Raw genomic sequence first — 16066 nt, 5'->3', positions numbered from 1 at the left:
TTTGCAAAAATACGAAAAAAAAAAAAAAAAAGCCATTTTCTCCTGTATAAGACAAAGGGGAGCCAAAATCAACTAGAAAGGCTTAGAGCCATATATATATATATATATATATATTTATATATATATATATATATATATATTGAATCCTGTATTATTCTATTATTAAATCAAAGCCATTAATTTAATGAAATGACTCCATTTATTGGCCAAAGAGGAGCTTTTTATATTTTCCTCCCATAGTTCCTGCGCCCAAACCTGCTTTTTATGCATTATTAATTTTAACTCTAACGCTGGCACAATAAATATTTGGGTGCGGCTCTGACCATTTAGGACAGACTTGTGTAAAACAAAACGGGGAGAAAAAGAGAATAACGAAGAAGAGAAACACTGAGGGACAAACTCCGGTCCAGGTTTTTCCCTCACAGTCAGAGTCTGGGGAGCACAGATGTGATCCGGAAGCTTTAAAAAGGCAGCAGACTCTGCCACAGCAGGCCTGTAGAGACACACTTATGGGTGCAATATCATAGGGATAAAGTATAATGTTGACTATTATAACCCCAGTCTCTCTGCCTGCCCCTATTTAAACCATTACGGCTCTTATAGGCTTACACAGTATGTAAACTGCTTCATAAGCCTTTGCAGCGCAGGGTATAAAATTGCAGCACTAACTCTGTGTGTGTGTGTGTGTGTGTGTGTGTGTGTGTGTGTGTGGGTTGCTGTTCAGGCAGCTCGGCTAACGAGCTGCACGGGGAATAAGAGTCCATGGACTCGCACTTGAAGCTGCTCCTGCAAGACTGAAACCTTCGGCTGGAGGTAAAGAAATGAAAAAAAAGAAAAACAAAACCTCCACATACAAGGGAAATGTGTGTGTGTGTGTGTGTGTGTGTGTGTGTGTGTGTGTGTGTGTGTGTGTTGCGGTCATTCTGATGTTGCGCGGGAATTTATTACGAGCGGCGATTTAATCAGCCCAAATTGAGTGCAGGAACATATTCATATTTACAGGCCGGCCCCCCGGGAGCACTTGGAGAGGTGGGCACGGGGCGCTAAGCGCTAAAACCAGAGCGCCGTGCCTTGCTCAGGAGCCCCCCGGTTGAGCCGCCCTCCCCCTCCTTTTTCCCGATGTCTTATTAAAGCCAATTAGTGGAATTCTTCCAGCTGAATGCGGCGGCTGTGCCTTCGCCGAGAGCGCTGCTTGTAAATAAAGGAAGGACTTGAGCGGGCCTCTCGGGGTCGCTGTGCTAATGACTGCAGGAATTAGCGGCAGAAACAGGCGGCGGCATTCAACCCCCCTCCACCCCACCCGGACGTAGGTGTAACCTCCCGATGGGACAATCATTAATGACGGAGGTAGTTTGGCTCCGACCGACTCGGCGTTGTTCGTAAGCCTCGGCTGTGCAGGCCACTTTAAGGATGGAGTTCAGGCTGCGGAAAAATAAAACACAAAAAAAACCCAAGTGTGGAGTGTGGAGTGGAGTGGAGTGTTTTTTTTTTTTCATCCTTTGTCGAAGCTGAAAATGCCAACATAAAAAAGTTTTTAAAGGCCTTTCCACGCTGGATGTTCTTTTGCGTGCAGTTTATTAACACATTTGTTTTAGAACTGCTGGTTGGGCATAAACAGTGCTTATGCACTTTATGGCTGCATCAAGGTCACTTATTCCTGCACTTCCACACAGGGAACAAATGCATTACCGTCCTCACACTGGCCGTGCATGTTAAACAACTTTTCGCAGCAGTCCAACTGTATTAAAAACGGGCGACATACAGGATGTACGCTCGCTTTAAAAGCTTTTGCAAAAACACACTTTTGTGTCAATAGTTTTGCCAGAAATAATTAGATTGCGTCGGCCGAACACAGGGGTTGGGGGTAATGGACGTCGTGTCCCTCCTCAAAACAACATCATTTTTAATAATACATTTTATTGGCGTATTCTCAGACAATTATCAGTGTCTTATGAAATCTCAAAGATAAGAAATGCAAAAAAGAAAAGATGCGGGCATGAGCTGGGAACTTAGCTGCCACCTCTCGTGAATGAAAAAGCATTGTTTCTACTGTGAAAACGATGCACGGCCAGAAGCTACACAGCAAACAGATGTCAAGTGGGGCTCAACGTGCGCGTGGTCTCGCATTAATCGATATTTTAACGTCCCACAAAGATGTTACAGCCACCCCCCGATGTAAATTCCTGCAGCGTGAACACGTGGCAGCGATAAAAAATAAGGGAAAAAAGACAAAGGGAGCTTGAGCAGATAACGGCAGCCGGCGTGATACGAATTTCTAACAGCTCAGGATGAACGAGGAAGCATCGCCGCTGCTCCCCACGCGATCATTTCAGCCTCTGGCCTCGTCGTCTGCCAGCAGCGCCGGCGGCTCGTCTCCCCAATTACAGACAGGGGAGAGGACGGGCGGACGGGCAGAGAGAGAAAGACAAACAGTTTGGAAGAGGGGAGAGGAAATCAAACGACGGCAGAGGCAGAAGAAGAGGGTAGCGATGGGCGAGAGGAGGGAAGATCAAGAGGGAAGACGACAAACACACACACAAAAAAAAACCCAAACATCACCTGGTAAAGACATCAAGTCTGGATAAAAAAAGCCTGCAGTTATTCTGTAATGACCTGCAAAAATCCAATACCAATGTGTCTGTGTGCAGCTAGGAAATGGGCACTGAGAGTCCAATATGTGTGTGTGTGTGTGTGTGTGTGTGTGTGTGTGTGTGTGTGTGTGTGTGTGTGCGGTGTAACGGTCATTAAGGACCTCTGTGTCCTATTTAGAGGGAGAACAATCATCCTCGGAAGCAGGAAGCGGAGCTGCCTAATGAAGGCCTGCAGAGACCCCCGACCACAACACAGCACAAATGGACGGGCCGGGGACCCCGTATTGACCATCGGCGCTGCAAAACGTACAATTTCATCGGTTGGACTGCATGTGTGTGTGTGTGGATGCGGTAGAATGCTATTCTGCCACATATTCAATAAAAGTCTTTTCATGAAAAGTATCATGTTTTCTACCACTGGCACCGCACCACAGAACAAGACTCAACAACAACCACCGCCGCCGGGTTCCGCATTATCACTTGCCATGTCTTTGCGCTCCCGCTCCACCCCTTCCTGTTTTTCTGTCGCCTATCAATCAAAAATTGCAGCCAATCGCTGACCTCCGAGGCGCCACGCGCGCGCAGTTCCCCTGCTGCCTGCCAGTCTGCACGCAGGAGCTCGGCCGTGCCACCGGGGGCATCGGGCCGCCGAGCTGAAACAACACTGATTATGTGCGGGAGGGAGTGGGAGGGGGGGGATCAGCTTCGAGCTGATTGGAGGAGGAGGAGGAGTCGCATCTGGGCAGCGTGGCCTCTGGTCTCGTCTGGTTTCCTCATATGCATAAAAGAATCCCACGATGGCCCGCCATGTTTATGACGGATCGGATCGGTTTTTACAGCCGTTCAGTATCACGATGGATTGGGGGTTTTTTGGAGATTCATTTAAAGCGACCACAGCTGCCGCCGCCGCAGCAGCAGCAGCAGGAGACCAGTGTAGTTCACTCACACTGAAGGTTTATTAAAGGACCGCATACAATGATATTCTACCTCATTCTCAGATCTTTTTTTCTCATCCTGGACTCCTGAGAGCTAAACCCAGAAAAAGGTCAAAAGAGTTCTGCAGAAAATATCTGGAGTTTGTTGCATCCATGTTGGATGGACAGGGGCCAAAAACAAAACAACTTGGGGAGAGATGCCACTGCCCTTTGTGACATCACAAAGGGATGATTTCCAGGTTTCGGGAGCAGGCCAAAGTCGTAAAGGACAGAGTTTTCTGCACGTCTGCAGATCCCACTGACAGGATGGAGACACATTTTACTGTTGGATTATTAGAAGTCGCTTGTAAAGTCAACCTGGCATTTATTAAACGGGACCTTTAAAAGCCTCGCCGGTTTTACTTCAGTGGAGTGAAAAAAAAAAAGATCCCACACTTTTTGACTTTTTTTAATGGCACTGATGCGAGAAAAGTTCCTCCGCTGCCTGCACAAACCTTCCATTTGGAGATCGCGCTGCAACAACAGTGACACTCGGGAGCCTGTAATTGTGCGGTGCCTTCTTTCATCACAATGACTCGTCGAGTTGTAAATAGGCCGACTCGGCTCCGCTGAGGTTTCTCCAGTTTGACTTGGCGGAGACGGCCCTCTCGCTCCGGGGTCCGAGGGTTCGCGATCCTCGACCCGAGCGACGGCTGCGGCCAGCGACACGTCATTCAAAATGTTCTCCTGCGCGCAAGTGGGAGCGACTTAAAACGCCCTGATGCGCCGCGTTGCCCTGATAGCTTTTCCACACAATGTGGCGCGCGCACACACGACGCCAGCGAAACAGAGACTTCCTGCGTGTGTGTGTGTGTGTGGAACATAATGCCAGTTCTCCTTGGTGCTCATTAGCGACGTCACTGAGCCATAAAGCTTATTATTATGACGACGGCACAGGAAAAACAGCTCTTTCGGTCAAACCTCACTTTTGGAAGGGCACGCTAATATTCGGCAGTCGGTCCTGAGGTCAGAGCAGGACATGGACGTTAACGCGTGAGAACGCAGTGACCCGCAAATGCTTAATCGGAGGGGAAAAAAAAACCTTTCCTTTCAGCTCACCCCGCTGTGCATGACGGGTCTTTAGTTATAAAAAAAACCACAGTGATGGACTTTTATCTACGAGTGAGGAGGAAGAACGGATGGTTTTAAAATATCATTTGTGACGATGTGACGCGACGTTTTATGGACGTGGGAGTGATTGGATTATGCGAGTGGACGAGCCAGAGGAGGCCCTGAGCTCAGGGGCTCGGCTCGCTCTCACTTACATAAGTTCCGTGACGGACTCGTTCTCGTCTTTGTCTTCTTCTTCTTTATTTTTTTCTTTTAAACAAAGGACTTTTTAATTACACATGAAAACAAACCCTCACCACAACTATTCCAAAGCCAGCTTCAAGATACTTCTGCAGCCACTCCAGCACGCTAACGCCGTTACGCAACTTGAGCGACGCCACCAACATGGCGCTTGACGTGAGTGAGTGTGAGACGCCGCGAAATTGTGCACACTTTTCACTCACATTTTTTCCGCCCAATTAAGAATTTGGGACTGGAGTACGTGGAACCAAAAACCTTGAAGTACTGGCTTGAGTTTTTTGGGAGAAAAGTACTAACAAACTAGCGTATTTATGCCCAATCTGGGAGGTTTTCCACTTGTATTTATTGCAAAGGCCAAACAAAAACACAGCCGAAAACCAAACCAACTATTAGGTTGTTCCTGACTCAGCTGAGCCGACCGCAACGCGGCCGAACTGCGAAGAGCGAGTACATCGTAGCCACATCTTAAAAACGCATTGTCCGGCGCAGAGCAATAACCTACATGGATGTTAATGCACTTGTGAGTAGATTCTTCAACGTCAACGAGCTGCGTTTAATCACACTTCAAGCGTACGCCGCAAAAAAAAAAATAAATGTCCCTAAAAGTTGAGCGACTGCACCGAAGCGGATGTGCTTGAGCCAGGACAATAACAATAAAAAGTGTTTGACTCAGCACAGCGCAGTGTTTGGCCCTTAGCACAAAGTAGGGAACCAGACGGGACGGCCAACATCTGTTTAAGATCACATGGTGGCTCAAAAGTTTCAGAGCTGCGTTTCCACTGCGATTTTCACTCCTGCAGCTAAGCCGATAAGAGTCTTTGTCGTGTTTTTTTTTTTTTTTTTTTTTTTAATATTTGTACCTGAATAACTCAACAAATGTGCGGGCGTTAGCGTAGTACGTCAGCGAGGGCTCAGCTCTGGACGCGTCACAGTTTAGGGGCTCCGACGAGGAACCAGTGGAACAAAGTTAAAGAAGCAACGAATGCATCCAGAAAATAGATCAGAATCCTTACAACACCTTCCCCTGCCAATACCCAGTAAAAAAATCTTGTTATCCCGTTTATGAGCTGAATTAAAACAACTCAGCGTCGATTTCACTCCCAACCTGCCGACCACTGCGGGCCCTGTGGTTGTCCTGTCAAGCCATTTTCTCTCTCTTCTCTCTCTCTCTCTCTCTTTTCTCCCCCCAGCTGCAAAAACTGGGCGTTTTGTTTTTTCCTTTTCTGTATACGGTGCGCGCATAGTGTTTGTGTTGCGGCTTATGCTGTGAAACAAGTATTTTGGCCTCTCGCGTCTGCCACCGAGACGACTCCGAGGCTTGAACCGACCCCAAAAATGTCCAGAAAAAAGAGGGAGAGAGAGAGAGAGAGAGAAAGAGAGAGAGAGAGAGAGAGAGAGAGAGAGAGAGAGAGAGAGAGAGAGAGAGAGAGAAATTTCCACTCACACTCTGTAACCTCAGCAGTATAATTAAGGCCATCTTAAGGGCGCTGTTTACTTTTGCTGTTCTCAGCAGGCGCACAAGAAGTGTTTACTTACTGGTACGCATCCTTAAAATCAGCTTAATTATGTTACTCTGGAAATGTTGGTCTTTCTTCGCATGCTGGACGCGTCCCTGTTCTACTGCAGTTTCTCTGCTGTGGCACAGCGAGTTCCAGCTTATCAGTCCATAAGGAAGGAATTTGGCTGAATCCACTGCGGAGGCTTCTGGAGGGTTTCTTGCTCCTAATGCGACCAGTTATCTGTACTGGGAGGTGCCCGCTTGATAAAACTCTTAAGAAATGACTCGGTCTCACCCACCGCCCTTTCCCCTGCATGAGCGTCTGGTTTCTTTGTCAGACACTGTGTTGGTGGAAACAGTCACGCAGTCGCCCTTAAAAGAAAACAGCACATTTTTTAGCCTTGTGTTTACAGCTTCTGGTTAAAAAAAATGTTTCTTCTTCAAAAGCTGACGTTTTGTAGGACTTTCCACGTGATTGGAAACGGAGAGAAACGAGGCACCTGGCTGGCGGTGTTTCTTACTGACCCGGGGGTTGGTATCAGTGCACTCTGTGACATCACAAAGAGCTGATTTACAGAGCTGCCTCAACCATGAGCGAAAGGGTTGTGCCAGTTCAAATCCATGCCCTTTCCGGGTCTTTGGTCGTGACCTATTTAGGATTAAATTTGACAAAGTTTTCAGACATTTTCAAATTCCTGTCGGTGTGACATCACAAAGGGGGGCCATTTCTGACACATAATGCTGTTAGAAAACATTTTTGCGTGGTCGTGCGGAAGGTGGAACCTTTCAGCTGGCTGTGAAAGCAGACGGTCAGGTACCTCAGCGGCTCCGCTGTGGGAGAGGGACGCGTACGTTTCCAATGGGAAAGTGTGTGTTTGTGCGTCCGACCGACGAGTGTGTTTTACATGCTATTTTAGTTTGATCCTAATGGCTTTACAGGGTGCCAGGCATTTTAACAGAGCCAGGGAGAGGCTTGTAAAACACACACACACACACACACACACACACACACACACACACACACACCCGCACTCACCACAAGACAGAGTGGGGAGGGCTGGCACACTGCGACACGGTCCGTCTGGAGTGTGTGCGCACGCATGTGTGTGTGTGTGTGTGTGTGTGTGTGTGTGTGTGTGTGTGTGTGTGGGTAAAGAGGTCAGCCAGGGTGATGGTGACACATGATGGAGGAGGACGGGGTGCACGAGCCTCAATGAAAGACAGGCTGTGTGTGTGTGTGTGTGTGTGTGGTTGCACTCCTGTGTGTGCGCGCACGCGCGCGTGTGTGTGTGTCTGTATGCATGAGTGTGCGTGCCTGCGATTGTGCGCAGGCACAGGGTCAGGGTCCAAAGCAGACGCATGGCGCCAAGTGGCACTGCCCATGTAAGGGTGGGTTTGGAAGGGAAGGGCAAAAAAACAACACAAAAAAAAAAAGAGTCTGAACTACTGTGTGATGTCTTGAAGGCAAAATGTGTCACCGGAGGGGGGGGGGGGGGGGAATCACATAATTACGTGATTGGTTCTAAAAGCTCACAACGGCCCGAAGGCTGACGGGGACGCCAGCGCAAAATAAACGGTAACGCTGATGGAGGCACTTCAGAGGGAAAACAAGCGGGAGACTTGGGAGGAGCGGGAGGAACGGTCCTCCTCGGAGGGGAAGGAAAAACAAACGGCTGAAGGAGGGGGGAAAAACGTAAAAACAAAAGAAGTGGAATTGAAAATAAAAGACGGCCGTTAAGGAGCAGAATGAAGAAGGAGCCGAGGGGAAGAAAAAACCTCGTTGCCTTTTATGGTTTGCAATTTAACTCGCAAAACAAGAATCAGACTAAACAAACCTGCAACCTGCCACTTGACTTAAGTGACAAATTAGCTCTAATCACAAGTGAGTCTTGCTGTTTAGAAAGAAGAAATTGGCTCAACGCATTTTCGGCGTCTCTGTGCACCCACCGCGCGCCCGCGTCAGTGCAGTCTCTCCTCAAGACCGTGCACGAGGTCAGACTGTGTTAGTCGCAAGGTCACGCAAACCCCAATCCGGAAGAAGCTGTTGAGGCTACTGGTGTTACATGAGGAATACTGCCATATTTGGCATAGCAGCAGTTTACAAGCCTGTTGTGAGTCCAGGCTCTTAAACGCTGGGGGCTCCTTCGTGTGGCCAATGGGCCCTGAAGGCAACATGCTGTGAGAAGATTCACAACAGAACATCCTTCACAAAGTCTCTGAAAGCAACCCGTCTAAATCTCTTTTTTTTTTTTCCCCTCTCAGCGTTAAATCAGGCCTGGACGCGGCCGCCGCAACTGACGTGTTTTCAACATTTTTGAAATTCTTTATAAATATGAGGTTGGAAGAGGGAGAAAAAGCGCGCGGCCCGGTGCCAAGAGCGTTAAATCTTGTTAGATAAGCTTTCACGGCGGACCGCATAATCACTCACGGCTTGCTGCCGCTTAAAACGGAGCAGCCCAGCAGAGTGCGCGGCGGCCCTGGGGTGAAAACTCACCTGGGCCGCTACTTCCTGCTCCCACCGAGTGTCTTTGCTGGGAGCGATGGTGCTGCTGGGAACGCCGAGGCTTATTCCCGACATCAGGGGCCTCACAATGAGGCTTTCATGAGGAGCGAAGGAAGGTGGTGCCGCTGTACCCCAACCACACACTCTGTCATGGCGGGCGTGTGTGTGTGTGTGTGTGTGTGTGTGTGTGTGAAACTCTGGCCCCCTGTTTCTCAATGTGAACCACGTGCAGCCGGCTGATTTCTTTTCCACAAAGAAGAAGAAACCCGGGGGATGGGGGGGGGGGGGTTATATAAATAATCCACTGTTAGTAATCAGAGGCTGAAAACACCAGTCAAAATGATCAGAGTTGTGTTTTCTTTTGTGTTTCTTTTTCCTTCAGCTCCGCCCTCATGTTGTAGTACTGGAGTTTGGTCCTGGGCTCGAGACCACCTTTTAAGGGTCTCGGTCTCGTCTCAGGCTCGGAGGCATTTTTACTGGGTCTTGTCTCGGTCTCGGACTGGACGGACTCGGGATTTCTGATCAAGACCGGTCAAGACTCAGCCAACACTGCAATGACACGATAATAACAGAAAGGAATCCAGCTGCTGCCGTTTTACGCTCTGTTTGTGACACCCAGAGTGACACCCTGCCCCCTTGATGAAAAGAGATGTTGTTCCATTTAGAAGCAAACTTGAATTAAATAAAAACACTGGTCATTTTTCTGTTTTGTTCTTATGTTTCTTTGATTAATAAAGTCTTGGTCTTGTCTTGGTCTCCATACTCTCTCGTCTTGATGATGTCTTGGTCTCGGTTGGTGCGGTCTAGACTACAACACTGCGTCCCTTCCTCTATGATCCTCATTTCCCCCCTTAGTCTTCGTAGTCCTTGGCTTAGTCCTGCTCTCTGGAAAAGTTGGATAAATGCAACTCTTCATCTCGCCCTCTTGTTCCATACATGAACTCTCCTCCTCCCCCTCCCCCTCATTGTCCTCCTTCTCCTGCCTGCCAAAAACCTAAATTAGAATTTACTCCCAGAAAAGTGAAGACGTCTGAAAACAGAATCTGTCCAGCTGCCAGCAGCTTGTCGTCAGGTGACACGCCGGGCTAAATCTTTTTCAATAATGTCCGGGACGGCGCCAAAATACTGCCAGACATGGATGTGTGTGGATGTCTGTGTGTCCTACCCCCCCACCCCCCCCCCCCCTCTCTCACACACACACACACGCACAGTCATAAAAGCACACTCGCACGTGCACGCACCTGTTCCTGCGTCATGCTGTGCAGCTGCGTGCGCCAGGAGGCGGAGTCGTCGCCGCGGTGATAGGCGGGGGGCGGGCTGAAGTCCTGCAGGATGACCGGGTCCCTCTCCTGACACAGCGAGGTCAGGTGACTGATGTACAGCTTCAGCTTGTTGCGGTTCTGGTTGAGATCCAGGAGGGGAGAGATGATCTGGAAGACGGAGGGATTGAAAATATTAATTCAATAAAATAATGAGACAAGTGACGGAAAACAGCCGGCCTGTCGCCGCTGTTGGAGGCGTCTGATCTGTTTTATATCAAACTATTCCTCCAGTATATTTGGATTTACTAGCCTTAACCTAATACGGCCAAATGTGAAAGAAGCATTTGTTTTGCTTGCACTGGTTTTTAACGTTCTAAATCCGGAGAATTCTAGTGTTTCTATATTTAAAATCACAAAATTAAGATTGCTGACAGGAGTTAAACTGGTTTTGGATATGTGGGGGACCATCGCCGCCTTCCCATGTAAAGGGCGGTCAGGGCAGACCAGACTCAGGTAGCAGAGGATGAAACCATCAGGCAGAAAGCAGTGAATGCCAGTAAAAAGGCTTTTTATTTTATACAAAAAAGTGAACATGTGGGGCAAAGGAAAAGAATACAACCTGGCAGTAAGCTAGCTTTGCAACATGCTAGTTCTCCACTCCAGGCTCCACGGAGCTGAAGGAGTTGCCGCTCACCTTCTCACAGGACACTAAAAGCACAACTTTTCAGCTTGTAGTCGGAAGAAAACCAAAGATATTAGCTTAGAAGTAGCTTATAAAACACGGTTTGTCTCTGTGAACTAAAGCAGGCAGGTTCTTCTAACGTTAGCGTGGAAGAAGAGGACGAACTGATGAAACCAAGGGAGGTGCAGCACTGATTCCCTCCATCTAGCTGCCGCGTGTCTTTCGTGACTCGTGCTTGTGTGGGAACAGATTAGCGCACATTTTGGGGGTCTAAAGTAAGACCCCCCACGAGAAAGGCACGCACGTGCACGCACACACACACACACACACACACACACACACACACACACACACACACACACACACACACACACACACACACACGCACACGCACACACACAGACTGATTAGAGTGTTTTCCTCAGGGAATTGCAGGATTTAGGTGTGGAGGAGGCGCGTTAAGAAGGTTGATAAAGAGTGAGAGTGCGTGTGTGTGTGTGTGTGTTTTGGTAAAGCACACTCAATCCTAGCAGCTTCTGTCCACACCTAGCGCTCTATGTTCAGCATCACTCAGCGCACACACACACACACACGCACACACGCACGCACTGGCACTCGAATGTGATCATGTAACTTCATCTCTCTCCGCCTCCGCCTCTGATTTGAGGCCATCAAGGAGATTTTCTGTCCTCAGTATTTGGATTTTATTCAGTTGGTTCAGTTTGAATGTTCCAACACTCAGGAATCAAGAGTGCTGGAACAAAACATCGCAACACCTGAGCGAGTTTTACATGAAAAAAAATGCAGACACATACTGTGACACGACATCAAAAACAGCAACAACATGTTTTGGCCTCTGTTGTTCAGTTGTTCCACAGGTTTATTTCCGCTGCTGCAGCCTTTGTTTCCTCTTTCTGATCCCTTTTTACAACTGGGTGTGTCTTGACCGCCTGCTCCGCCCACACAAGCTGCACCAGGTACCGTGCGGCGTCTTTCTTTACATCTAAGACGTTTCCATGACTTCTATACAAACTTGTTGGGCTGGTTACAAAAAGAAAATACATAGAAATAATCTGAGCCAAAGTAAAGTCCTCACAGAAGTAGACCGACAAACAACTACAACAAATCATAAGAAGTGTTTCAGTTGCAACGTTCCACTATACTTCCTTTAATCGTATGTGTGTATTTGAGCTTAGATCCTGCTGCAAAGTAAAACAAAAGTGACTTTGAGCTCCACAAGCTGCACTTACAATGACTGGTTTTATAACAACAACAACAACAACAACAAAAGGCAACCCGGCGGCTCCAGACACACTTGACTTATCTAATAAACCCAAACGCCAGCCTCGGCTGTCAAAACACAGACACGACAAACTGCAAACAGGCACATCCTTAACACACAATAAAGGCGAGGGCGTGCGCGCACATATCTATCTATATATATGTATGCGCATGGCGCGTTCATTACTCAATAAATTCATTTGCTTGAGCGTCCTGGCGGAACGAAAAAAAAAAGAAAAAAAAAAGGAGGAACTCGACGTAGGTGGCGGAGGAGAAGGGAGGCCGCGCTGCCGGCGTTCCTGCAAAACAATGAGAGCTGACAGTAAATCAAAGTAGCTGTCACTTCTGATTCAGGCTCCCAGGCTTATTTACTGCAAACACGGGGTGCTCACACTCACACACACACACACACACACACACACACACACACACACACACGCGCGCACGCACACGGGCTGTACAACTGAGGGGTATGTTTCTTTATGCTTTCAGACAGTCAATCTGGGGCTCGGCAGCGGCTAATCCACCTCCCTGGCTGCTGGCTTGTTTTTAACATGCACACATGGCAACTGTGGAAAGGCACTGGAATACACTACGCATGGGAGAGTGTGCACAGACAGAGAGTGTGCCACATGGGGCAGTTATCAAAGTTGTAAATAGTGCCAGTTACAGCATTTTCCAGCCGGGACTTGGCATCGGGTTTCCAGTCCATTAGGAATTAGTGAAAACTTCCCTTCTTGCCGCCGCCGCTGCCACAGCGGCCGCAGCGGCGGCACCGAGGGAGCGGGCGGCAAAAAAAGAAGATGAAAAAATATTTTGAAAAAATGACACGATCCGACACAATCTGCGCTTCACGCGGCTCCTGCTCCCGTCGGTCGCACGAGGCAATCTCCAACGCCAATATTTGAACAGATCTCGCAAAAAAAAAGAAAAAGGAAATAAATCTGGCCCCGGTTTGAAATAAAAATAACAAAAACAGACGTTTGACACATGCACGGCAGCTGCTCCTTCACGCTCTCTAATCTGGTTTACTCCGTCTGAAGAGCTTGTGGGTGGGAGGGGGGCAAAAAAAAAAGAAAAAAAAAGAGAAAAAGACTGCTGACACTTTGCAGACCTGCAGCCCAGCTCCGCAGATCAAGCGGGAGCGGAAACACGAAACAGACAGACGGAACACGGCCAGCGTTTAGCGCTGGCACTCTGGTTGCCCTTTTCACAAAAAAAATATTTGAAATTCTAAAAGCGGCAAATGTATAGAAAAAAAAATAAAAAATAGATCAGCCCAAATTAACCCCTGGTGGTATTAACAATCTGAAAAAAAGAGCGTAATGAGCGTAATAACTTCTCCCTTCCAGCCTTTAAACTCTTTAAATTTACTGAGTTTAATAAGTGGTGCAGTGTGAACGCTGCCTGCGGCCTTTTTTATTGTCTTACATGGGCTACAAAAGTCGACACATGCGCTGTGCGCGCTTAATGAATCCATTGAGCCCCACCTCAACGGTGCTGTGCCACGATCCCAGCGGAGACATAATTCTATAAGGCACAGTGTGCGTCTTTATTAGGCTCCCGAGTCGACTCTCACTGTAGCGCTGAAACAACTCCAAAGAGAGACGTTCAAGCCGAACTCACGTTCTAACGGCACTGGGCACAAAGGCCACATTATACAGCAAGAATTTTTTTTTTTTTTTTTAATTTTGCCTGTAAATGTTAAAACATCTCAAATTATTGCAAAATGTCACAGCATTTTCCAGAACGACTTTTCCTTCGTTTAATTTCCACAATTGTTCCTCCCTGCATCCAAAGTTAAAGGCTGAAAGCTGAAAGTATTTTTTGCAGGAGGCTGTAAACTGAAGGAGAAATATGCTCTTTTCTGGAGATCGACAGTTTTTTTTTTTTTTTTGGATAATTAATCATGTGCATAGAAGTGTAACGCATCACGTTTGACTAAATATTAATCACAGCAGACACGGCGTTCTTCCTGTCTCATGTCAAGCTACTGGTGATATATTTCACACAATATTTTACAGCTAATAAAAGACTTTACAAACTTACATCAGATGCAATGTCACATAAAAGTTTAATCTGAGTCTTCTTCGCCTTCCGCCGCCTTTGATTGGACAAAAACTTTAAGAGCGTCTGCCTGGCTCGTGATTTCCAGACGCCGCCGTTAATTATTCAGACGTCTTCAAATCAAAACACTGAACTCCTGAAAACCTAAATATAAGTAACAATCGCGCAAACACACGATCTAACCAAAGCACCTAAAAATGTAGTTTATTGTGGGAGGACGAAAGACAAACTCCTGCTGTGTGAGCTGAGATTTCTCTCCTGTTGCTGCAGCCCCGACTGACGGGTCGACTGACGGAGTCACAGTCGCTCAGTGTTCTGATGCAATGCTCTGTGTCACATTTCCACCGACGCGCGTGCTGAGTCGTGCACGGCTGCGTGTCTTCCTTTCCTTTTTTTTTTATTTTTTTTTGCAACGGCGGGAACGGAAACGGGAGGAAAAAGCGAGTCAAGCGCCGGCCGTGTCTTTCCCAGCAGGGGGCGGAGCGGAGCGGCGCGACCTGAGCCTGATTGTTAAACCAGGGGTCAAAGTCGGATCCCACGGCTCCCAGCAGCCCGATGGGAACCCTGGCCGAGGCTGAAGAGGTGGCACCGTTCGGCGGCTGGTGCACGGCACTTAGGCCGATACTCAGGACCCGACCCCAGTCCAAACTTAACAGATCCTTTCCGGATGACATCGTTTAGAGAACCACAGACGAGACTTTCCAGCCGCCTTCACCGAGTAATGAGATCACGCAGGGAGTTCTGTTAGGCCGGGACGCCGTCACGATGTGTCAATCTGCAGTGGCTGAGTAGGTTTGACCGGCGCCTGCTGTTCTTTTCACTATTTCCACTCCACTCCAATTTTCACTCATTTTTTTTTAAGATTTTGAACAAAACAAGAATAAAATATTTGCAAATTAATTGCAAAACACATTTTCACCATCATCATTTTCTCATCATATCATCACATGGGCAGGTTTTGCTGAAAAGCCTCATCCCACGGCAAGACGGGATGTGAACACTTTGGCAGGATTCAAACACTGCATGCAGCGCACGTACAGACACTGACGGAGGCACTGATGAGGAAGATGAAGGTGCGTGATTTTGGAAGTAACTGGCGATGAAGGGAAAAACCATCAAAGCATGAATTAGGTGAGAAGAGAGAAAATCATCTCCCGCGAGGAAAAGCAGAGTTTCGAGCGGAAAGAGTGCGAGAGATGAAACAAACAATAACAAAAGTGAAAATCACCTTCCACCGACAAACGTTGACAGACTGAGAGCACAAACTCACGGATGATGCAACAGTGAGAGGAAGGGGAAAAACAAGGAGCACGTGAGGAGCACGAGTGATGAGCAGGTGAACGGCGGCTTGGAGCAGCTTAGCGGAGATGCTCACCCTTCTGTACAAAATGGCGCACTGAGAGAGAGAAAGACGACGTGCTATTGGCTAGGCCCAAATGCCCTCCTCATCGTCCTATTGGTTAGTTCGGTCCGGCCGCAGCGTGAGCGTGGAGAGAGCAGGAGGTGAGTTTTGTCAAAGCAGGAAACCAGAATCAGAGACTGTTAGACAACACAAGGTGTGTGTGTGTGTGTGTGTGTGTGTGCGCGCTGCACAGGTCTTGCCTGGTCCGGGGAGGGCTTGTGGTTGTTGGGCTGCTCTGCGTTGGGCGAGGTCACCTTCAGGTTGTCGTCCTCGTAGTTGTCGGCCATCAGCTTCATGCGGTTCTGAGTCTGCGGAGGAGAGAAGCAAGTGGGTGACCTCACCGCGTGCCTCTCTGTCTCATCACTTCCGACCACCACTTGTCCCTGGCACAGCCTCTGCTCCTCCTCGCTGGCAGCTGCTTCCTCTGCAGCACGAGTTTGGCCGCTGGGCGCCCGCGTTTAGAGTTTGGCCTTAAAATAAATGCAGCAGGCGGCG

At 48.2% G+C, this 16066-nt stretch overlaps 1 protein-coding gene across 8 annotated transcripts in view; it reads right to left on the bottom strand.

Annotated features, from left to right (window-relative positions):
- LOC142890870 (ELKS/Rab6-interacting/CAST family member 1-like) overlaps positions 1-16066 on the bottom strand; it is a 112459-nt gene that overhangs the window by 20585 nt on the left and 75808 nt on the right. For 6 of the 8 annotated variants that reach the window (XM_076030173.1, XM_076030172.1, XM_076030171.1 and 3 more), the window contains 2 exons: positions 15772-15879; positions 10119-10307 (listed from right to left, as the gene is read on the bottom strand). In XM_076030173.1, coding sequence (XP_075886288.1) covers positions 10119-10307; positions 15772-15879 — 297 coding nt within the window. Of the gene's footprint in view, positions 1-10118; positions 10308-15544; positions 15623-15771; positions 15880-16066 lie in introns of those variants that run through there. The other 2 variants (XR_012927144.1, XR_012927145.1) reach the window with 1 other exon arrangement.

The sequence above is a fragment of the Nelusetta ayraudi genome, unplaced genomic scaffold (genome assembly GCF_046127955.1).
Source record: "Nelusetta ayraudi isolate G7.1 ecotype Tasmania unplaced genomic scaffold, CSIRO-AGI_Nayr_v1 ptg000027l, whole genome shotgun sequence".
Classification (NCBI taxonomy): Eukaryota; Metazoa; Chordata; class Actinopteri; order Tetraodontiformes; family Monacanthidae; genus Nelusetta; species Nelusetta ayraudi.
This window is presented reverse-complemented; position numbering and strand designations above follow the sequence as displayed.